The 24084-nt window shown below is 46.4% G+C and overlaps 2 protein-coding genes across 5 annotated transcripts; both read left to right on the top strand.

Moving 5' to 3' along the window:
• The first annotated feature begins 484 nt into the window (after window positions 1-484).
• On the top strand, window positions 485-11188 carry LOC131102783 (uncharacterized). 2 transcript variants are annotated; one of them, XM_058048315.2, is made up of 14 exons: window positions 485-843; window positions 5566-6453; window positions 6514-6618; window positions 6691-6789; window positions 6866-6975; window positions 7040-7098; window positions 7172-7305; window positions 7390-7524; window positions 8712-8754; window positions 8820-8857; window positions 8931-9018; window positions 9196-9412; window positions 10385-10417; window positions 10593-11188. In XM_058048315.2, exons 1-14 carry the CDS (start codon window positions 792-794, stop codon window positions 10719-10721), a joined length of 2130 nt encoding a protein of 709 aa, XP_057904298.2. In that variant the 5' UTR covers window positions 485-791; the 3' UTR covers window positions 10722-11188. The 2 variants fall into 2 exon arrangements, with proteins under 2 accessions (XP_057904298.2, XP_057904299.2); XM_058048316.2 differs by lacking the exon at window positions 10385-10417 and having other exon boundaries at window positions 494-843.
• Window positions 11189-13136: 1948 nt separating this feature from the next.
• mpp3a (MAGUK p55 scaffold protein 3a) lies at window positions 13137-22644 on the top strand. Of its 3 annotated transcripts, XM_078797518.1 has the most exons (20): window positions 13137-13244; window positions 14803-14866; window positions 15052-15170; window positions 15298-15375; window positions 15878-15958; window positions 16227-16364; window positions 16434-16515; window positions 16802-16887; window positions 16949-17023; window positions 17199-17395; window positions 17656-17720; window positions 18269-18289; window positions 18654-18695; window positions 19693-19758; window positions 20119-20274; window positions 20427-20507; window positions 20580-20673; window positions 20744-20852; window positions 20943-21074; window positions 22252-22644. In XM_078797518.1, the coding sequence occupies exons 2-20, from the start codon at window positions 14830-14832 to the stop codon at window positions 22429-22431; spliced, it is 1839 nt and encodes a 612-aa protein (XP_078653644.1). In that variant the 5' UTR covers window positions 13137-13244; window positions 14803-14829; the 3' UTR covers window positions 22432-22644. The 3 variants fall into 3 exon arrangements, with proteins under 3 accessions (XP_078653644.1, XP_078653645.1, XP_078653646.1); XM_078797519.1 differs by lacking the exon at window positions 19693-19758; XM_078797520.1 differs by lacking the exons at window positions 18654-18695; window positions 19693-19758 and having other exon boundaries at window positions 13138-13244.
• Window positions 22645-24084: the final 1440 nt, after the last annotated feature.

The following is a 24084-nucleotide window of genomic DNA, read 5'->3' as shown; positions in this document are numbered from 1 at the left end:
TAAACTACTTTGAAACTCTTAAATAGCGTTTCCAGGAGAAATCGGGAGAGTTGGACTCCACATTTGCGTCCACATTTATAATGAAACATGCTAGCAGAGCAAATGGAATATAGTCTGAACTGGGCCAAAAATGTCCAAAAAGTATGAATGCACCCCAAAACTCAAGACCACTTGGCTTTAAAAATACATTTTTATATCCAGATTAAAATGGTAGATATATTAGAAACTGCTCTCAGTCTGATACAGTGATGTTGGTGAGCATTTATGATTTGATTGACTGTGTTTATAATGCGCATGCGTTCCTAATATTATGTCCACAGAAGCAACTAGCTAGCCGGTTAAGAGGGGTTGCCTACCACTGATTTATTGGGTCGTTTTGTTGTAAAACGGCTTTTCCTTGACGGTGGTATGGCTCAGGAGTTTGTGGGCCTCCCTTCCCGGCATCGCTGCGTGAGCCCCAGAGAAAGAGAGCAAACAATCGCTTAAAAATAGAACTTGATTGTACAGTAGCTTTTTTGTGTGCCCCAGCGCCATTTGGCAGGACGGAGCAAGGGGCGGGGTCTTCCACTGTTAATGATGATTGACAGTGGAGACGGTCCAATGGGAGGAGCGAGAGCAAAGCCTTTAATGCTGCCTCAGTGGGAGTGAAGCACCTGTAGCGGCCATCCAGCAGCCATCCAGCCAACAAGCAGCCTCCGAGCAGTCTCAACCCGGCCAACAAGAACCCCACCCCGGCCCGCAGGGACCGTTACACGCCGGTACCTCACTTAGCAAGCACCAGAACCGGAGCCATGCTTCTACGCGGTCTGAGTAGCTTTATTTTGCTGTCTGTCGCCGTCATGGGTGAGTTAACTTGTTGGCTCTATGTCGACTAAAGCTCTTTAGCATGTTGTTAGTTATTAGTTTATAAACGTTTAAGATTATTTTAAATTATATAAAGCAGTACTGTACTATATAAAGCAGTTCAAAGTAATATGAAATACCACATTAAAGGACGTACTTTAAAACCTTTTCAACTATAAACGCAAATAGATTAAAGTTGTAAAGTACATTAAAGTGTAACCCTTTTAAAGAACGTTTTACTTTAATCAGCTTTTATTGCATCATCCTGACATCCCATCATAATATTTCATAGGAGTTTTCAGCACACATTTTAATACTAATTAAATCAGAGTTTATTGTAATGCAATGTGCCAATTCAACTCTTTTGAACCCATTATTCCAATATACTTATTTTTTCAATATTCAGTATTTTCCTCATTACAACCTGTCATCTTTGGGCAGGTAGAGTCCACACAGTTCTGCTGTCTTGCAGCTCTTAAATTATCAAGCTTGCGTGACCTTGACTGTAACTTATCACATGTTTTGACCTAATATCACACTTTATACACAAAATAACATTGGACCATGCATTCTTATTTAGTTACATGACAAAGTCAAAACACTTGTTTGTATAACTAGGAAGTCAGAAACCTGTCATGAAAGGTTATTTTGGTACCCTGTAAGATTTTACACTGGAAAAAACAAAATAGTGTGCTGTCAAGTGGAAACAGGCCTCAGAGCTCCAATATCGAACTCCAGTACTGCATTTCATTGATACCACCGCAGAACATAACAGCAGGGAGCCAAAAATGAGTACACGAGTTACTTTGGTACCCTGTAGCGTATTGAAGTGTGCTACTTACTGGAAACAAGACTGGCTGCCGTACAACTGCATCAGGGAACCTAAGTGAGGGGTGCCAAAAACTGGTAGACATCAGTTATTTTTGGTACCCTGTATAAGCCCGTCCAAAGAATGGTGTGCAGAAGCGTACCAAACTGGGTTGGGGGGCCAAAATCAGTTGTTTTTGGTGAAATCTGAAAGTTTGTGTACCATACTTCCGACATTGATTTAGCTGCAGGCGCTATCTAGTACCTCTTAGTGGAAACAAGCAGGTGAAATTCCATCAGTACTGTACGCAAGTACATGTATTCCGGCTTTTTAAATTTTTGGTACCCTTCAAAAGGCGCTTGGTCACAAGTGTGGAAAAAAGAGGGATGGTCATATGCTGCAGGGCGTGGCCTGTTTGCGGCGTTCCCCTTCTTGTCACATGCGTGCTCGTGCGGAGCAGGTCCAGACGGCCTTGGAGGCTTCACGGTCTTGAGTGCGACCGGGCGGATTTGAAGTGGTGACGTCCTCAGACATGCAGTCTGGCTTCATGTCAACCTTTTCTTAAAAGGCCATTGTGCCTTCTTCACTTCCTGTTCCTCTCTGTCATCTTCCCCTGGCCTTCATGACTTCCTCCATGGCTGACATGAGGCTTTGTACATGTCATGCGTGTTGTTGTGGACAGCGTGCAGGAGGTTGCTACGTGTTCACGGCGCGCTGGAAAAGCGCGTGCTGGCTGGCCGAGCTTTAATTGGATATGATATGGGCAGAGGCCGCGCGACTGAGCCATCTGTTGCCGTGAGAGAATCTAACAAGTGTTTGCTCACACAGGCGCCACTCACCCAAACGTAAGACAGAAGAATGATTAAAAGATGTAATACTGACTTCAAATTGAAAAAGTAAATTGAAAGATATCAAAGAGGTCCTCCTGGCCCCTGGTGGGTACCCTCAGTTTCAGGTAATTGGCCGGTTGTCAGTGGCAAGTGTATTTGTGCTGACTGAGTTCAGAGTCCAAGTCCATAGAAACATTGCTTTGTCTAATCATACAGCATGACATGCACTATTGTGACTAATCCACAGTTTTACTGCAAATCTATTCTGATTTTCCAAACGACGTTCATCACAACCCGGTGTAGCCTGACAAAAGCATTTGCATTAAATGCACACTCACATAAACATGGCGGTTGATCCAAAGCAGTCCGATGAAAACATAGTACCCTGGAATCAAAAGAGATGTGCTTGTATATTTGTGCCTCTCCACTGGTGTCTTTGACATAAGGATGTGTCATGTGACTCTCTGCAGGACAGCAGTTGAAAACGATGTTTGTGGTCGTCTGGCGTCAACCAGCCTTTTATGAAGTGGCTTTAAGGGGAGGGTAGACCTTTAAATGGCAGCATGGAGAACCTGTTTGCTCTCATTAGACGGCATGGAGTCCATTCCTTTATCCATCATCAGCTTGTCCCTGAATCTTGATTCCGTACGTCCATAAAGGCATGCAGAGTCTGGTGTGGAAGAACTACAACATGTATGTTGTAAATGTTGTAAAAAGCCTTTAGGCTGCTGTAGCTGTCATGTGTCCACCAATGGTCCACGTGCGTCTTCATCATCACCCCTGACAAGGCGTTCCAGTCATGAGCGGCGGAAGCAGACGTGACATTGCCTCCAGCAAGATGAGGACTTCAGTGGCAAAAAAAACCCCCAAAACCCCTGAAGGGCAAAAACGCAGACTTGCCTTCTCTGCGCTCACGTGTCGGCCGTTTGACAGCTGGAAGCAGACATCTCCATGGCGACACACTGGGGTGCTAAAGAGGCTGGAAGGCCAAAATGCATTGTGGGTAAAGCCGGACCTTCCGATCCGCATCCTCCTGTACGTGTTTTTGCAGGCGACCTTAGACCCGGTCATCCCTTTTGTGTCTGCGGGGGATAATCCTGCTGCGGGATAAGTCCTCAGTGACAAGACACTCCACTCTTAATTACTTCAGCAAGGCAATGAAACACTAACCGCTTTCTACTCCTGTTTGAATGGACTATTTTATTTGCATTTTCATTTTATTTAATCTTTAATCACTATTACCGTGTAACACTTATGTCCAGTATTTGTATTCATTTATGCACCAAAAGAAAATGGGTCATTTGATCATTGTAATAATTTCCTCAAAAAAGACTTACTCAATTGATATGTACATACAATATGATTATATATATTTTCCTAAATTAAATATATTAGTATAAATGTGTACTACATGAACATGTAAACTACAATTTATAGCAATACATCAGTTATTTCAACTTTACCCAAATATTGCATATGATAACAGCAATAATAAAAAACGTGTCATTTCACACTACACATTAAGGGTATTCTTTACTATACAATATAATCTGTACTGTGAAGTACAGTGAAGTATTGTGATTAGTATATACACACACACACATAATTACATTTTGAGAACTGTACAGCAGTGACACAAACTGTTACAATAAGTTGAATATTTTGTGTTTTTGCAATTGAAGTATTTTTGGCCTCCCTACAACACTACCATATTGCGATATTTAATCGGGCCTGCTTCCTCTCAGGCACTGCGCTTTTATTACAGCAGCCGCACAGCGAGATGAATACACACTAAATGTTTCCTCCGTGACAATTATATGGTGATGAAAGGTGCTGATAAACTCACCCTGGCACAGACACGCCAATGTTTGCTCATGTCACATTTCCTTAAGACCACGTTACCATAGCAACGACAACAGCCTCCCGTACTAATCAATTGTGGGATTTCCCACTGTGGACTAACCTTGTACATACTTGTACGTATGATTGGTACCATGGCAACAACAACAACTTGACACCTGGAAAACCTGACACACGTAATAGGATTTTGGACAAAATGTCTTTTGTTTTGAGCAAACTAGATTCAAAACTCTTGAGAGTGGAAAGAATGTAGAAAGGAGTCTCAGCATGACATTTTTACTTGACCTTCAACCTCTCCGCCCCCACACCCCCCATGCTAGGAAGCAATTGTGTTGCTGAGAAAGCCTTCTGTGATTGTTTGTATGGACTGTAATGTAGGGCTAATGAACACAAGCACGGCTGGATCTGATTGAGGAGGTTTTTCCTTAATCTCCATCACTGGTCATCCAATGCAAGATTAGCGCGCCGCCTCTAAGTCGCAACCTAGACAAGCGCGTCATCAAATGACACAGCAGTGTGTTCACCCCTTCAACACGTCACCTGATACTATTAACTTCCCCATTTGTCATTGTTGAGTGTCGTATTGTGGGTGCGTTTATGTACACATCGTCCATTAAAGTCAACTTTCTTCTCCGAATCCAAGCACGGCAAAGTTCCTGTACACAGAAAATAATCAAGTGAGGTCCAGCAGCAGCTGATAGCGCCATCGGCTTTCTCAAAGTGTTTACATAAGGCGTCCGTCCGCCGCCCCCATCTGGATGCCACTAACATGTTCCCTCGCTGGTTGAGAGGCTCTGAAAGCTGAACGACTGACGCTCAAAGACCTCCCGCCAGTCCGAGTCCTCCCCGGGCCACCCTACAACTTCCGTGTGTTGCCCCGTAAACTTAAATGGGAACAGACGTCAGCTAACAACCGGCGTCAAGAAAGCGGATCATTGCCAGATCCTGATGGTCTTCATTGTCGTCTTGTGCATCCAATCCCTCCTGAGTCCTGATTATTTAAATGTCAGACGATAAGAGCGATAACATGTCCTTTGTAATCTGTTTGACATCATATCACGCCGTGTGCGTAGAGGAAGTCTTTGAACTCTTAACTATGATGGTCCAAAAACAACAGCGCTATCCCAACAAACTGTACCTTGTTCTTTACTCAAAGTCGTCTGTTGGTTGTCTTATCAAGCAGAACACCATGAACATGATTCCCCATCTTTATTTTGACTGCAGGAACGGCAGGGATAGATCTTGACAGCTCCACTGTGACAGCTGAGGGAGGATCCGCCGATGACGCATACACAACCGCTGGTTCATTCAGCGACAACACACCTTGGACACCGTCCTCAGCTTTGACAGTTTCTCCACCCACGAATGCTGTTGCCGACACGACGGCCACCCAAGCTCACGTAGAGACCACCTTCTCTGAGCCAAGCAGCACAGCGACTAAGAGCAGCAATGACACCACGAGTGGCGCCCCGATGTCAACAAGCCCAGACGGCAACATGACGACCCGCCCTCCCGACCCGACAGACAGCGGCAGTCTAACCGAAACAACAGTCACACACTTTACAACCGCCACTATGGACGACAAAGATACCACTTGGATTGCGACGACCCTGACAACCGGTCAGACTGAGGATCAAACAACAACCATTACCAGCACAACATCAATGGGTCCGACCGATGACGACACAACTTTAATGACGAGTCCAGCCAACGACGATATAAGCTCAATGACGTCAGCTGCTGTCACTACATCAACCATGACGACGGGTCCAACCGATGTGACAGCCTCGATGGCAACAGTCGATTCGACCATCGACTATACAAGCTTGGGCCCAACAACAGCCGTCCTGACAGTCAATGACACAACCTCCATAACGACGGCTGCATGGACCGACAACACCGACGCCATGACGACCGTCATGGAGGACACTGCAACAACCTGGATGACAACCTCTGCTCCGTCCAACGACGACACAACAACTGCAGAAATCCTCAACCCGACTACAGCCACAACGGTCCTAACCTCTTCAAACCCTGCAGAGACATCCACCACAACAGAAATGATAACCGTCTCAGCCGGACCTTCTTCACCCGCCGCCACAACAACAGAAGGTACATCTCAAGTCCTTAGTTTGCTTTGTCTTGGGACTGACATGTTCTTGAACGCTCCAGTGACAGGTCAAACGGGAGTAACCAGCCAAGAAGCCACAAGTCAGGTGATCCTAACCTCACCCACCACTGAAGTTCCGCCTGTCCCCACGCAGGGTCCCGTCGTAGGTGTGTAGCTTTTGGTCCAATTGGTGGAGTTTTCCAACAGAACTTTGAATGCACGGTCATCTTTTCCCTTAGTTTGTCCCGCCAAGCCGTGTCCTCTGGAAAGTGTCTGCCTGAACAGCACCTGCCAGTGTCTCTCCGGAAGCTTCCTGGTGGACGGCAGCTGCACACGCAGTAAAGAGGACTTGAAGGAAAATGTCCCGTCACGAGGCTGCGAGTCTTATCTTGTTTTCTTCTCGGTCACCGTCAGGTCAGGTGTTTCCTGGACAGCTCCATCTGCGCTCCTTGGATTTCACCAACGACATGTTCAACAGGTCCTCACAAGCTTTCCAGAACACGGCAGAGAACATCTCCACAGCGGTTAGCTCACACGTCACGCAAAACAGAAACATTTCAGGAATTGATGAAAATAATTCCTTTGCAGCTCGCCGGGACTTTTGCTGGTCTGCCGGACTACATACGCTCAGACGTGGTGCAGCTCCAGTGAGTTTGTTTCCCCGTCCAAATAATATACTCTATCTTGTGAAAACACGTCACCATTATGTGTTCCCCGCAGACCAGGAAGCGTGATAGCGACGGTAAACAACATCTTTGCCAACATGGCTACCTCTCAGCAGTTGGTTGAGCAGACCATCAAGGAGGCCATCGCCGGCAGCTCACAAGGACTGCTGCTCAACGCTGCATTTATCAGTCAGCTAACGCTAATAAAGCCGTTACTCGCTTGTCTTTGTACACTTTCCTCTCACACGTGCCGTGTCTTTTGACCCGATTTAGGCACAGACCTGTGTGGGCAGGCGCCATTTCCCTGTGATGCCGCCACCGCGGCGTGCACCAGCGCCAACGGGTTGGTCAGTTGTTCCTGCAAAGATGGCTACGTCGCCACCGTCTACTCCAATACCAGCTGCAAAGGTAAATCTTAACACTATGTGGAAATAGTCCAACCTCATGAAGTTCACAGCTTCACTCTCATGATTTTTCCGAAATATATTTAAATATTTATAATAATATAAATAATATTAAAATATATTTGTGGTTGTGGCGACCTATGGTTAGAAATGTTAGTCAAAAATGCCAATGTTATAAATATTTTTTTGCCTAAATTGAGAGTTTTTAAATATTATAACAACTAAATGAATGATGATCGGTTACGAGTTGTCAGTAATGCCACATTGATTAGACACTAGCAACTGCGGGACGTACCGTACAGAACAGCAAGTAAAAGAACAAGAAGGAACTCACCTATCGCTAGTGTATGTGAGTATATAATATGTCTTATATTATGTCTACCATATTGGGTAATAGAAGTGTAAAGGTGACTAAGGCTCTAATGATGTAAAAAAAATAGTTCATTTGGTAAATATTCCATTTATACACAAGTAATCGTACTTTGCAGTAATTGACTTATCACTGTTGGGTCTGGAAACAATTAACTGCAATAAACGAGGGATTACCGTATTTATTTATTAAGAGTACTCACCCAATAATGCTGCCCTGTGATTGGCTGGCATCCAGTCCAGAGTGTACCCCGCCTCTTGCCCCGAAAACAGCTGGGATAGGCTCCAGCACCCCACGCGACCCTCGTGAGGAAAAGCGGTAGAAAATGAATGAATGAATGAATGAACCCAATAATGCTAATTTGAATGAGCACCAAAATGTAAACCTGCATAGAAATGAGATATTTATCCTCCCGTGTGACGTTTGTCAATAAAGCGCACTGTTCACAAAGACATTCTTGAGAGAATTATTCAACTCGCTGACTTTTACGACAAAGGAATGAATAAAGCTATTCTTTCTTAGATGTACGACCAGTGTTTTATCAGCGTGACGTGGCGGGGCGCTCCACTTATTAAAGCCACTAAATTATAAGATCATGATCATTACTCTTAGGACTGTGCACGCCGCTCAGTCAAACGTTGCAGCAGGACAGCGAGAGTGAGCATTGGAGAGCTCTCTGGTGCCGATTCTACGTTTATTATGGTTGCCATGGAGACAAGTGGACGAAGCATAAACACGCCTGATCCTAAAGAGCTCTCACAGAAAAGACTTTACGGCCTTAGTGCAGATCATGATGATGGTGTGTTGTTTTGTGTGTGCAGCATGTCCAAGTGGACAGCAGGCGGTGGACAACACCTGCAAGAAGTGAGTACTCCCATTTCGGGTTTACACAGAGTGTGCAACATTTGGACATATTTTTCTTCTTCTAGATGTGCCTTTGGCTACGGAGGCTTCAACTGCAGCGACTGTGAGTTATGTTTGATTTTTATTCCTTCTGCAACCTGGGAAAAGTTGTGAGGTTAGAATGTGTGGTCTTGCAGCATCCCTGCTGGCAGTGGTGGTGGTCTCCTGCGTCCTAGGAGGGATTTTACTCATCCTCACCGTGGCTCTGCTGTCATACTGCTGCTGGTGAGCACATTGAAACTCAGTGTTTTGTATTTCATCAGCCTGTTCAACTAGTTGTAGTTCATTTCAACACCAGCCGGGGGCACTGCCTCCTCATTGCAAATAAACTCCCATGAGTTGGAATATTTATACATACGCTTAAGAAAACGTAAATATGTACCTTCTCTGTGTGTTCACCAGGCGGCGGTGTCGAGGCGACCCCAGCAACAGCACGAGTAGTCCATACCCGGCGGGCGAACTGACCAAGCCGTGGCCCTCTGACATCACGCCCCTTCCCCGCGCCTCCGCGACCGCCGCCGCCACCACCACCTGGGATGCGATGCCGCCCTCCTTGGAGATGGTGGAGGCGGGCAGCACTCGTGCCTTGGTGGACAGAAAGCGTCACACCAACGGCGTGGTGAGCGTCACTCCTGTAATATCAATCAATCAATTTGTCCACATTAGGGATGGGCATTATAAATTATTTTTAGCAAGACTTTTGTAGAGTATTAAATGACATTATGTCGTCACTACGTTGTGAGGCAAACTACAACCAGCAGAGGGAGCCACAAAGAATAATTATATATTTTTAACTTTTAAATTAAAATATTTTTTAGATGAATGAATGAATATATTCATTTAAAAAATTTGAACAAAATTGTTCAGCCTGGAGCCTCACACCTTTCCATTTGTGTAAACAGGGCCGCTAACGTCAAGGAGGCTAGCTAGCACACAATCATGGGTTGAGGAGATAACATATTTTTTCTGACCAGTCATGAAGTAAACGTCCCCTTTCTGACCAGTCATGAAGTAAACGTCCCCTTTCTGACCAGTCATGAAGTAAACGTCCCCCAATGGCCATCCTTAGTCCACATTTAACTCGCAACACATGCGTTTGAATACGAGCATCGTGTGTAGTGCTAGCTAGCTAGTTAGCTCACCACTTAGTTACAACCAGCAGAGGGAGCCACAAAGAATATTTATATATTTTTAATTTTTTAATTTAAATATTTTTTAGATAAATTAATGAATACATTCATTTAAAAAAATGAAAAGCCTATGTCCTTTTGAACAAAGTTGTTTAGCCTGGAGCCTCACACCTTTCCATTTGTGTAAACAGGGCCGCTAACGTCAAGGTAGCTAGCTAGCACACAATCATAGGTTGAGGAGATAAACACATTTTTTCTGACCGGTCATGAAGTAAACGTCCCCTTTCTGACCAGTCATGAAGTAAACGTCCCCCACTGCCCATCCTTAGTCCACATTTAACTCGCAACACATGCGTTTGAATACTAGCATCGTGTGTAGTGCTAGCTAGCTAGTTAGCTCACCACTTAAGTTTCCCGCCCATACTCCCTGCTTTCTCCTGACCACCAATGTGTCGCTTTAGGGGCTTCAGCTGAAGCAGACAGGATGGAAGAAGGTAAGGCTTGTTGGCTTTTCCACTCTTCCTCCTGCTGGTCTGGTGTGCTCCTAAAATGGTGGCGGGCTCTCAGCCGCGTGGGCGCGTCTGTCTAGCTAGTCCTGTACATTCGTGTGTGTGTGTGTGTGTGTGTGTGTGTGTGTTTGACTAACAACTGCTTTGACTCACTTTTCAGTCGGGTTCATACGACCTCAACCCGGACACCATGAAGACCTTCAAAGACAAAAACCCTTCCCGCTACTCGTATCTGGTCCCAGGCCACGAGAACCCCTACTTCCTGCCGGGAGATGACAAGAAAAACTGAAGCGGCTCCCCCTTGTGGACACTTGAAACTTTTTGTTTTCTTCTCCAATCAAAGAGGACGATGATGACGCCGTGAGGAAGCACCGCCAAAGAGACGACGACGTGTGACGCTAAACACGACGGTCGCTGGCGTGGTGAAATCTTTCTGTAGCCTTGACAATGTTCCAATTGTGCTTCTTCTCCGCAATCGTTAGGACTTTTTGTTAGACAAAATCATCTCCATTAAGACAAAAAGGGCTGGTCCCTTCTTCTAGATTCTTCTAGAAAAGGGATACGCTTGTTTTGAATTCCAGCACTTGATGAAAGCTTTTTGAGGTTTTGGTTGACTAACAAGAGTCGCGTTGCTCACGGATGTGCCAACTATCACTCGTCTGTTCTTCACGCTTTGGGCGTCTTGAGACGGTGTGCTTTTATAAAACCTGTACAGGTGGTTTTTGTAAATATGAATAAATTAATTTAAACACAAAAGCCGCCTTATTCAGTTTCTACACGTGCACCCGTACATACTCTAAAAAAGATCCTTGTCGCCTTTGCAACTGGATTTTTTTTTTTTGGGGGGGGGGCAATCTGCCTTCAATCTGCGTTAATCTGGAACGTACAGAATGACATAAGGCTCATCACTTGCAATTCCCTGCCGAAAGCCTAGGGGGCAGTGTTTTCCCGAGTTAGCAACCAGCCACTTTTCTCCCAATACTCTTAATCACATACAAAAACATCATAGAAAAAAAAAGACTATACCACATTGTCTGATGAGGGCGGGGGGGTCCACTACTTCCAGTCGTCTTCCGTATCACATCTCATGGCTTCAGTGTCATCAGAGCCAACAGAGGTGCCATAGAGAGGAAATCAATCCGATGAGCATCGAACCACATGAACAAACCGCAGACTTGGAAGAACCTTCAGACCAGACCCGTATTACATCATTATGGTATCGCATACACACACTTAATACATCATAACACCACACACACACATCACAACTAATAATCAACTTGCCTATATGTGCCTTCTTCTATACTATGTACCATGCCTATATAGTGCCTATATGTGCCTTCAGGTATATACCATGCCTATACTTCAACGGTGCCCCACTTTGGACACCCCTGCAGTGAAATCAACCTGAGCTGTAAGAATGCAGACATTGCCCCCCCTTCCTCCTCCTCCTCTTCCTCCTATTAGCTGTAATTGACTTTGGCTAATGCAGCTCTGCAGCAGTCAGTCAAGTGCATCAAGTGCAATTATGAAACATTTCCCAGCAGCCTTTGGTTTCACGTAACCACATCACTCGCCTCGCCTTCATCTCGCTCCTCATCCTCTTGCTGCATGACATCACCGGGATGCCTTTCAATGAGAAAATAACATTAGAGAGTGAGCACGAGTGCTTCTCACCTGTTTAATCTCCACATCTTAGCCACCGGCCGTAGATGCTTCACCGCCTCTGTTTAAATGAGGGGGAAAATGACACAATTGGGAGATGGCTTATTAAAATGGTATATCAAAATGATATCAATGAAATACAACAATAATAAGTGCACAAACAGAAAACTAAAATGATATATATTTATATCTGTGTTTTGTTGAGCTGAGAATTTCAGTGAAAAAAGAAACAAAGCATGTCTTCATGCACACACATGATGCCTCACACACACACACAATTACCATATCAATGTGTGTGTGTGAGACCTGTCATTGACATATGGACTGTGTGTGTACAAAGAGGCGGGGCAGAGGAGCGACCAATCCAATTAGCTGTTTGGTGATGACATCATCAGAATGAATATCTTCAATTGTAGCAATATTAATAAATACTGGAATTATTAGTAGCATTATCTATTATGGAAATATTTGGGAAAAATTTGCTTACATGCAAAAAAAATTGTAATATTTAATATAGTATACTATTGCACAATTTAATTTTTTAAAGTACATATTAATAATTCAATATTTAATTGGATTAATTATAATTATTTTTTTTTTAGTACATGATACAAACGGATCATTAGAACACGGACCTCTGATTGTTCCTTCATGTCCATTTTTATCCAGACTTGCACCAAAGAGCCATGGATTAGCGCGTCATTGCTGCCATCATGCTACCAGCGCCTCCGCCGCCGCCGCTGCTACGTCAAACTCTTAAGAACCCTGCTGAGTTGGTATACGCATGACTACACACAGAGTTCAAAGGTCACACTGGTGCCAGTTCGGGTCAGCGCTCTGCTAACGAGTGATGACATCACGAGGGTGACACCTTCTTCCTGTTTCCATGGTGACAGCCGGAGAATAAAAAAAGTGCTGCTGTCAATCTGGTTAAGGATTGCTAGCCTGAACCACACACACACAGCAGACAGGAGGGGCGGGGCTGAAAGAGGCAGCGATGGAGGGAGGGGTGTAAGGGAGGTTCATGGGGGGGTGTCTTCTAGGGGAGGCAGCAGCAGGTTTGTGAGCACAGCAGCCAGAGGAGGAGGAGGAGGAGGAGGCTGGAGGAGGAAGAGTGGCTGCAGTCGTCGTGAGAAGAGACAAGAAGGTAAGCGATGCTTTCTCCGGGTTCCACGTTGGTCTTTTTAACAACATGAGCTGTCGGCCGGCAGATGGTACGCTCCTTTATCCCTCCATCCTGCTTCTGTTTTCCCTTTTTTTTTTGTCCCTCCATCTGCCGCGGCTTGGAGGAGCGGCGCGGTGTGATACTGCAGAAAGGGAGCGGGGGATGGGGAGGGGGTTTGTTAGCATCCTGATGCTCTCACTGACACACGAGGAAGTAAGACGCTAACATAATAGAACTGGTTTCCTTCCGTCACCGTGGGGTGCAACCACGCCCTCCTTGTGATGATGATGATGATGATGGCGGCTTTGTGCCGGCGTAAACAAGTCAGCGGAATAGCTTCATTGCTGTGTGATAGAATGTTGACAGTCCGCCTCCAAAATAACATCTCACTTCCTGCTAGCCTGTGCTAGCATGGCGGGACTGTCTTGTGTCGCTAAGTAAGCTAACCCAAACATTAGCTATCAGCATGATGACACCACAAATGACATTTTCAAAATTCTGGGTACAAACGGTACACTGGAACGCCACTCAAACCCCCGGCGATCAATGACACGATAGTGGACCTCGAAGGGATCCTTGAGGAACACCAACTAAAATATCATAACAAAAGCTTAGCTATGCTAAAATGTGAAATATTCTTCTTAAACATTAGATTACAGTGGATTATTGTGACTCTATAAGCCGCTTGGTCCAGCCTGGTCCAGCCCGAAAGCACTAGCCGTCGAGCTAAAAGCCCAGACTGTCAACTCGATATCATTCGATATCGGTTTTGCGTGTGTTGCATGGCCTGAGTCAATGTTCAATGTTCCTATACATCAGCTTGCAGCAAAGCATGTAACAGCGGACCCAAGATTGACCCCTGAGGAACACCCTGGGTCCTTGTATACGTTTAAATGAATTCCAAAAAGATTGATTCTAGATATGCCTCCATGTTGTCTTTCTAAGAGACCCTGCTCTGGAGAATGAACGAACAGCTCGATGGTTGACCCGACAAGATGGCGTCATAAGAAGCAGCAGATGCTCTGTTGTGTTGTATTACTCACGACTCGGCACAGCATGTGGAAGATCAGCTGGTTTGTCGCTGCGTCGTGATTGTCAACAGACAAAAGTATCGGGACACATGAAGTGGACACAATAAGGGAGAATCTTAACGCAGGCGGCGCTTATCTACGAGGGTGTCATATTTGGTGCTGATCCCGCACTCGTGCGCAGCGTATGAGTCCATATTTGAAACCATGATGTTGTGGACTTTTTCGTCCAAATGAAAAAAGGTGGCGTCCAATCAGCAGACTGGTGAGCTCCATCATGTTTGTGTGATCCGCCGCTAAGCTCCTAATGAGATTTCATCAGCAGAACGTCATTTTTGTTGGAACGCCACCCAGAAAGTGTCATGTCTGAGTCTATTTGTGGAGCGCTGACGTGGACTTCTGGCGCTCCGGGCGTCTTGTCTGGATTCCAAGACAGCTTCTCTGTCCATATTTCATTTGGACTTCAGATGGACGTAGTGGAAGTAAAGTAACCTCTCTCCCGTTCCTGCCAGGTTTTCTCCTCCTCGCCTGGCTGACCCATGAAAGAAGCCATGCCGGTCCTGACGGCAGGAGCAGGTGAGACCGCTTCTGCTGGAGTCCTCCATCACTTCGTATTGTCTGGGTAGATTCTCAGGTTGACTCGAAGATGTGGAGTCTGCCTGTTTATGTCTCTGGTGATGCGTGACCACCCCCAGCGTTGTTGGGAAACCTGGTTATTGGTGGAGAACTTGTTAATAAAATGAATGTTCTCCACTTGGCAGGGCTCCACGAGACGCTGGCCCTGCTGACCTCGCAGCTGCGTCCCGACGCAAATCATAAGGAGGACATGGTGTTCCTCAAGGACGTTTTCAGCGAGAGGAGCTTGGGGTACCTGATGAAGGTGAGGGACAACATTATGACAAGGCGGCTTGCTACTCCGGTTCCTCTGCCTCTTTCAGCGGGAAGGGATCAGGAACCTTTTGGTTCAGGTGCTTTTTTTAAAGACCAAAATTGGGTTTGTGCTGCAGATCCACGAGAGGCTGAGACAGTACGAGAGACAAAGTCCAACTCCTGTCCTCCACAGTGTTTCTTCTCTGGCTGAAGACGTAAGGATTTCTATGTTGGATTTACACTGTTTCACAATCTGGATCAGATCTGGATTCAACTGGTTTGATACGACAGTGTACATTTATGCCAAATTTTAAAAAATTTTTACCAATTGCACAATTTCCCCCAAAAGCTGTCAACAGGAAGGAGTGCCTTTCATAGAGATATGCCACAAAATATCGAATCTGACAATTTCATCATGAAGAATTACCGTGTCTAATAAATAAGCGTATGACAATATCAGCTGTATAAAATTTGGAAAAAGTTGTCCGGCTCTTGTAATGGACTCCATTACAAGAGGCGATAGCTGCTTTAAAAAAAAATAAAAAGTGCTGACTCATGCCGAGGCTCATCTCATCAAAAGCCGACATCCTGCTGCCTCGGCTGGAGGAAGGCAAAAGTGCTGACCTCGGCCGCTCGCCACTCGTCCTGAGTGGGCTCGGCAGGAAGCTGCTGTTGGCGGGTATCCTCACGTGTGCGTGATGTGTGTGTGACGGACAGGTGGCGGACGAGCTGCAGAGCAGAGCCATGAGCTCGGAGGAGAGGGAGCTGGTGCACCTGCTCATGTCGCCGCATCTGAAGGTGAGCAAACACATTTGATGCTAATATGCTAATAACTTTGACTTTCTGGTATGAATACATCATTGATGGTGTCAATCAAAAGTGGCCATTATTATCTTTGTAAAAGCAGAATATTGGAGAGAAAAGTGTCACTGGCATCGAGTGGATGCCAAAAAGATGGGACCTAGAATTGATCCCTGAGGAACGCCGTCCATCTTTGATATGCTTGTAATTTAACAATGAATGAAGCTATGTACCTGAAGCTGCTCCATCTGTCACATCCCGTCAGGCCCTTCTTTCTGTACACGACACCGTCGCTCAGAAAAGTTTCGATCCCGTTCTGCCGCCGTTGCCGGACGACTACGAGGACGAACTGGAGGAGGAGTCGGTGAAGATAGTGCGTCTGGTGAAGAACAAGGAGCCTCTGGTAAGGTGGCGGTGGTAGAAGCGAGGTGTAAACATGTATTAGTTATATTTACCTAGCTTCCTGCACCAGGGCGCCACCATCAGGCGAGACGACGTGACCGGGGCCGTCATCGTGGCTCGCATCATGAGAGGAGGCGCCGCAGATCGAAGCGGTATGTCGCGCTTACGTTCTCCGCATCCATTGTTTGCTTATTTGAAGTAGCGATACAATGATACGTATGTAACCACGGTGATGGCAGTGAAGGCATTCTGACAGTCGTTACCATGGAAACATCAGCCACATGTACTCTCTTATTCATAGTCTGTGTCCAGGCAATCAGACTAGAGTATTGATCAGTTGTCAGCGTCTTGGATTCCTTGTTGTTCCTGCGGCTCAGAGACGTCAGCGGAGATATCAGAATAAATCCATCACAGACTTTACTTTGCTCCGACTGGCAGGTTTGGTCCACGTCGGAGATGAACTCAGGGAAGTCAACGGCATCTCGGTGATCCACAAGAGACCAGATGAGATCAGTCAGCTGCTGGTGAGTCGCATCCAAAACGTACAATAGCGGCGCAAAGATCATATTTTAATATGATCTGCAGTCTCAGTCGCAGGGGTCCATCACGCTCAAGATCATTCCTGCTGTTAAAGAGGAGGACAGACTGCGGGAGAGCAAGGTGAGCCAAGTCCAAGTCCAAGACTCGGCACACAAATGCACGGCTAAAATCCCTTCAAATACTCTATAGGATGCTAGTAAAGCTAATAATGTAGCCAAGGAGTCGTGTCTGGAGACCGCATAGGGTGGGCTCCTCAAGTAGGACACCAACCCTAATGTCTGGTCCATCCCTCCAGGTCTACGTCAGAGCCTTGTTCGACTACATCCCCTTAGAGGACAAGGCCACTCCTTGCCAGGAAGCGGGACTCCCCTTCAAGCGGGGCGACATTCTGCAGGTGGTCACCCAGGACGACCCCACGTGGTGGCAGGCCAAGCGGGTGGGTGACAGCAACCTGCGGGCTGGGCTGGTCCCGTCTAAGCAGTTCCAGGAGAGGTGAGAGGAACCAGAACTCCCCCCCCCCCCATGCGGACGCAGTGGTTGTCTCGCAACTGGGAAGTTACCGGTTTGATCCCTGGTTTCCCCTTTAGTAGTAACGTCCAGTAGGTCCCCACTTATTTGGTATTCGCGCCCCCCCCCCCACAAAAGACAATTCACCCAATATTTTATAATAATAATCTCCTTAGACAAAGAGGCACCTTGTTGACTGACCCCCATCTTTTCTTCTTCTCTTCCCTTGTCCTGGACGTCACCAGGCGCCTGGCCTACAGGATGAAAGTAGGCACGCTCCCGAATCCCAAATCCCCCAAAACGCCAGCCTGTAAGTTCCTGCTTGTTTTTCCCGACCTTCAGTGTCTTCCTCTGCTAACTCGTTAGCATGACGTTTATTCATTAGCACTGTGGGATGTTCTCTCTTCTGCTGGCGGACATGTTTTTACACACGAGGTGGGGGGGTGCAGATATGGATTAATGTCCCCCCGCCGACAGATTAAGTCCTCAACAATATGCTTTTTACTTTCAAGCTCCATGTTGGCATGCATGCAACCAGGTAGGCGAGGGGTAGGTCCATATTTAGGGTTAGGGGCGGGGGCGGGGGAGTTCTCTGCAATATGTAAGCTGCGAGCGATCCGATTAGGCACCACGGCTTAGTAACATGGCAGTCGACCCCCCCTTCCCCCCTGCAGGGAGACTCCTCTCCCACCCGGCTAGCTTAATTCCCCTCCAGCCCACAGCAGGGCCCCCTCGCTTTTTCCCATTAGTGACTTTTATGTCTGCTTTAATCCTTAGCGTCTCTAAATCTTCTTTTTCGTCACATACTCATACGCAAATAAAAAGTACGATTTTGAACTCTGTCTGCTTGTCTTGCAGTTGACCAAGCGTGTGATAAGGGTGAGTAGGACTGCCGACGACACACACACACACACACACACACACACACGCAGGCATGTTTGCATGGGCGCATCGTCGCTATTCTTGCTTAATTGCTCCCCACTTTCGAAATAGAGATGCCACAGGCGGTAAAAAGGCAACATCACGTCTTCTCGAAAAGTCCGGTTGTCGATGAGCTTTCATGTTTTGGGCTGAATCGTTTGGGTTTCTCATCCCTCCATCTTTCCAGATTACTTTTTTCCATCATTATCACCTTAGTCCTTCCGCTCTCCAAGCCCCGCCCCCTTTCGACAAGACCTCCACAGAACATTTCTACCCTGTGCTGACCCACCCCTTCTTCTTGTCCCTGCTTGCCTCCCTGCAGACGACTGTGACTGTGAGGGCTATTTCAATGGACAGTACATAGGTGAGAGCATCGCACACCTTTGCTATCCTCCATCACCACAACATCCTCTCTCTTGCTCTCCGACTGTCATGGCTGTCCTTGGCTTGTGTTCCGCCGGTTCCCTGGACGCTTCAGGCCCGGGGTCCGATGTTTGGCTGTAGGGTTGACTTCTATGTCACGGTTGAGGATGGAGTCACGGATGTGCAAATGCCGACATTCCACCAAGCAGGACACACAAAATCTGTCAAATAACCCACTTGTACCGTTAGAGAATGGAAATATGGCCGCCATTGTTTACTGTGTGGCCTACCTCTTGTTCTCGCCATGTTGCTAAGATGATACTTTATGTAGCAGATGCCTCCGACCCGACTGGACCGCTTGGTGGAAATGTGGCCCGAGGCTAGTTTCCAATTGGTTACTGTTACAGTAAGTTGTTGGTAAATCAGATGGTTTTCTGTTTTGTAGCCCCGGGGTTGCAGAAGTGAAACATCTGAAAGTCAGCAGCGTGGTCCACGATCCTGAAGAGAATAGTCACGAAAAGTAGCGTCAGGTTCCTCGTGTTGTTCTATGGAAATTGGACATATTGACTTCCCTAGAAACAAGTCTGAAAAAGAGCGGTCTTACTGTATATTTTATATTTGGGTCAATACCGTAAGGTTACTCCTGCTATGTGAGGAGTCGTTTTGAAGAGTTGGACTTTGAAGGTACGGATACACGTTGTTCAATCCTCCCCATCCTCAGCCAAACATGGCCCATGTGCTCCTCCTGCTGGAATGCTCGCACTGGGAATCTAACCACAGCCGCTATAACTTCAACAACATGATGATCCACCACATCCAGCACTCTGCTTGGAGCCGTACACTCCCCGACCTCTCACCCCTCCCCTGCCTGCATCTAAACCCTGACCCTTTTCCCCTGAACCCCAACCCCCACGAGGAACTCCCGCACTCAAAGCTGCTCGTTCACCTGGGTGTGCACGTGAAGGCCGGTCGGGGTGACGCTCTAACACCACTTGTAGTCTCTCCTAAGTGTAAGGCAGTGGCGCCCTCCTGTGGCCAGGTGTTTTCCTGGGAGTTTTATTCAGGTACAGTGGCCGGCTCGTTCCCTCGGGGGTAGTCCACTGTGGCAAGGCGCCTCAGCACTGTCGCCTGTGCATGTGTCGCCATAGGATAAACCACATTAAGCCAGTAGTTTTTGGATAATGGGATCAACGTTCACTGTCAGACATGATAATTAAAACATAGCAGTGAGTACTTTACATTCATTGGTCCTAATGCATGAACATCAACGGTTGGTCTCAGTTTTTCATTAAAATCAAAGTTTTACACCTTTCTGCATTCATCTGATTCTTTTGCAATGTGCTAATCAAATCAAATTAGAGACATAAAGAATCCTACTGAGATCATCTTACCGTTTCTACTCCTGTCATCCAAATCCACCATAGCTGGTCTACGCAGGAGTTTCCGCTTGAGTCGGAAAGACCGGCAAGGGTCCTCAAGCGACGGTTCCGATCTGGGAGACTCGGACTTCCTGACCTACGAGGAGGTGACACGCTACCAACAGCGCCCCAATGAGAGACCCCGACTGGTGGTTCTGATCGGTAAGGGAAGTACACAGTAGTGGAATTCGACAAAGAGGACTACAGAACAGAACTACAGAAAGAATTTACATCTACTGTCTCAACCCAAACATTAGATCCGCGTCCGTACCATGGAACCTTAGCAGTTGTGTATTTTATTTGTTTCCTTAAAGGTTCTCTTGGAGCTCGAATCAATGAACTCAAACAGCGGGTGATCGCAGAGAACCCACATCGCTACGCGGTGGCGGTTCCACGTGAGTCCTACACGACTTTACACTGAATGACAAGATAGCGAGATCTTCAACGGGTTGTTTGTGGTCCTGCAGATACCACCAGGCCCAAGAAAGCCCATGAGAAGGAAGGAGTGGAGTATCACTTTGTCACCAAGCAGCAGTTTGACGTGGACGTCCTCAACAACAAGTCAGTGTCTCCTCCTTCCTGAATGTAGACTCAGGAGGTTTTGCTAACAGGTCGGCTGATACTCCTTCAGGTTCATAGAACACGGGGAGTACAAGGAGAACCAGTATGGCACCAGCATCGAGGCCATCCGCTCAGTGCAGGCCAAGAACAAGATGTGTGTCGTAGACGTTCAGCCTGAGGTAACAGTGAAGGACCGTGAGCATCCTTTCACCATCACCATGGTTACCATCACCGGCATCGCTTGTTCTGATCATTCCACCACTCTCCAGGCCCTGAAGAGGCTGAGGACGGCAGAGTTCAAGCCTTACGTTGTTTTTGTCAAACCACGGGTCCCTGAGAACAGACGGCGACGTGCCACGGCCGCCAGCTCGCCAGGGGGGGCGGAGCAAGGCAGAGTCACGGTGAGTGGAGGCTTTTTCATTCGGAAATAAGATACCCTTGGAGATTGAGAGGTTTCTTGTCCTAAGACTCAGACTTAGAGATGAGGTGGTCCCAACTGATTCTGACATTTCCAGGGATCCCTTGAGTAGACCGACCCTAATCTGTTGGACTGATCAGGTAGAGATCCCGAGGTAGTTGAGTGGCCTATGAAAAATAGATTCGGATACAAGCGGTTCTAGGGTTTCATTGAGTAGACTGACCCTAATCTGTTGGACTGATCAGGTCGAGATCCCAAGGTAGTTGAGTTCGGATACAAGTAGTTCTAGGGATTCCTTGAGTAGACCAACCCTAATCTGTTGGACTGATCAGGTAGAGATCCCGAGGTAGTTGAGTAGCCTATGAAAAATAGATTCGGATACAAGTGGTTCTAGGGTTTCCTTGAGTAGACCGACCCTAATCTGTTGGACTGATCAGGTAGAGATCCCGAGGTAGTTGAGTGGCCCCTAAAAAATAGATTCGGATACAAGTGGTTCTAGGGTTTCCTTGAGTAGACTGACCCTAATCTGTTGGACTGATCAGGTAGAGATCCCGAGGTAGTGAGTGGCCTCTAAAAAATAGATTCGGATACAAGTGGTTCTAGATATTCCTTGAGTAGACCGATCCTAATCTGTTGGACTGATCAGGTAGAGATCCTGAGGTAGTTGAGTGGCCCCTAAAAAATACATTCGGATACAAGCGGTTCTAGGGATTCCTTGAGTAGACCAACCCTAATCTGTTGGACTGATCAGGTCGAGATCCCGAGGTAGTTGAGTGGCCTCTAAACAATAGATTCTAGAGTTTCCTTGAGTAGACCGACCCTAATCTGTTGGACTGATCAGGTCGAGATCCCGAGGTAGTTGAGTGGCCTCTAAACAATAGATTCTAGAGTTCTAGGGTTTCCTTGAGTAGACCGACCCTAATCTGTTGGACTGATCAGGTCGAAATTCCAAGGTATTTGAGTGGCCTCTAAAAAATAGATTCAGATACAAGTGGTTCTAGGGATTCCTTGAGTAGACCGACCCTAATCTGTTGGAATAATCAGTCCAGGACAATGGAGATCAGCAGTTCCCGATCCCTTGGTAGCGGAGGTCTCAGGTAGTTTAGCGGATTCTGAAAGACAGCTTAGGATGCAAATAAGCTCATGATGTCCCTTAACAGGATGAGGACCTTCAGGAGATGCGTCAGTCGGCCATCCAGATGGATCATCAGTACGGACACCTGGTGGACAGGGTCCTGATCAAGGAGGACTCAGCCAGCGCCTGCACGGAGCTGAGGAGTATCCTAGAAAGACTGGAGCGTGAATCTTTCTGGGTGCCCGTCAGCTGGGTTCGGACCTAAAACCTGAAATATCAACGCATCAACGCCATCTTCCAAACCGAGCCTCTAAGCGACGGATCCGGGACTCCAGAAGGAAGAGGATCATCTTCCACTGCTCGCCGCTGGACCACTCCAGCGGGAGGATCACTCAGTCAAGCTTTACCGTGACTCCTCTCGGAGTCCACCTCGTAGCATGTTTATACTTTACGACCTCACCGAATGCTTCCTGGAAAACAAACACAAACTTACTAAATACTCGAAGGAATGCCAGAAGTTTATTTTTCCAAAAGTGCATGACGGCAGCTTGTTTAGCTAGCGTGTGATTGTGTAAATAATGTACATGTGACCCCTCCTGTGCCAACGAATCATCTCGTAGCACTTTGTTGCAACCGGTTTACCTCCCATCCCCTCGGAGCCTGCACCTCGGTTTTTGTTCCACATTTGACTTGAACACACGGACAACGGGTGAAAGCTAACTGCTAATTGACTGAAAGCGTTTGTTTGTTTTTTAGTTTCACAAGTTTTTGCAAGACTATTTGGATTAAAAAAATACATTCCATTTAAAGACTAAAAAAAAACATTGTCAATGACGTCGACAGCACTGCTTGTTAGAATTTTGTTTTTTTTATGATTACGTCATTTCAAGATGAACTCATGGCTGCAATAAAAACGCTGCAGAAATAACCCGCTAATGAGAATGTTAGCTTGGTATGAGAATTGTCTAAAAAAAAAAAAAAAATGTAACCTCGACTACATTGGATGCTTTATTTGGTCTGCTGAGTGCTGTACACCCCCCCCCCCACCAAGGAATTTGGAAGGTGTCATGTAAAAAGTGCCATAATAAAAAACTCGTTAAGGTTGCGTTTGAGTTTGCTCGCTAAAAAAAAAAAAAACAAAATTAAAGAAAAGTAACATAACATTGATGGACTTTTAAGAAATGAAACACAGCAAAAATTGACTTTAGTGGATTTTTGTCTTCCTACGCATGAATGGGTGTAGCTACGGACTCAAACAGATGATTTATGGAGCCCTGGCAGGACATAAAGTCACTAACGTCCTCACGTAGACGGGAAATATGCTGTGAAAAGACGTCTGAGGTCGGCAGACTGAAGCTAACACAACTTCATCTCTTAATGACACTTTAATGCGGGAACTCGTTAAATGGTTCCCGTGTGAAATGTCTGTTCATTTGAGCGTGAAATATGTTGAGCATCTCTCTTCTCAACGTTGACCTCGCCAAAAAAAATTCACTGGCCGGGGGCCACCAACTCATATTTTGGTTACATTTGGTGCAAACAACAATTACACACTTTAATAGCTTTGATGATTACAGCTCACCTAGAATGGTCGTTTATGTGCGGGTGCCCACCAGCACAGGGTGTACCCCGCCTCTCGCCCAAGGTCAGCTGGGATAGGCTCCAGCATACCACCGAGACCCTTGTGAAGATAAAGAGGTACACAAAACGGATGGATGGATGATAGCTCACAGATAATAATGATTGCACTACAAATGTGATGCAATCTGTTCTGTATTATTATTATTATTGTAATTCTTATTTTTCTAGTCATGGTATAAAGCCACCACAAGGGGGCACTAGAGCGGCATGTGAAAGCTCTCAGTGCAAGAAGAGAAAATCAAGTCCTGATGTGCAGTGACCTCAAATTGTCTTTTAT

Source organism: Doryrhamphus excisus, linkage group LG16 (assembly GCF_037039965.1).
Source record: "Doryrhamphus excisus strain RoL-2023G ecotype Guam linkage group LG16, RoL_Dexc_Guam_v1.1, whole genome shotgun sequence".
Taxonomy (NCBI): domain Eukaryota; kingdom Metazoa; phylum Chordata; class Actinopteri; order Syngnathiformes; family Syngnathidae; genus Doryrhamphus; species Doryrhamphus excisus.
Note: the sequence above shows the minus strand (reverse complement) of the source record. Positions and strands in the feature narration are given on the sequence as shown.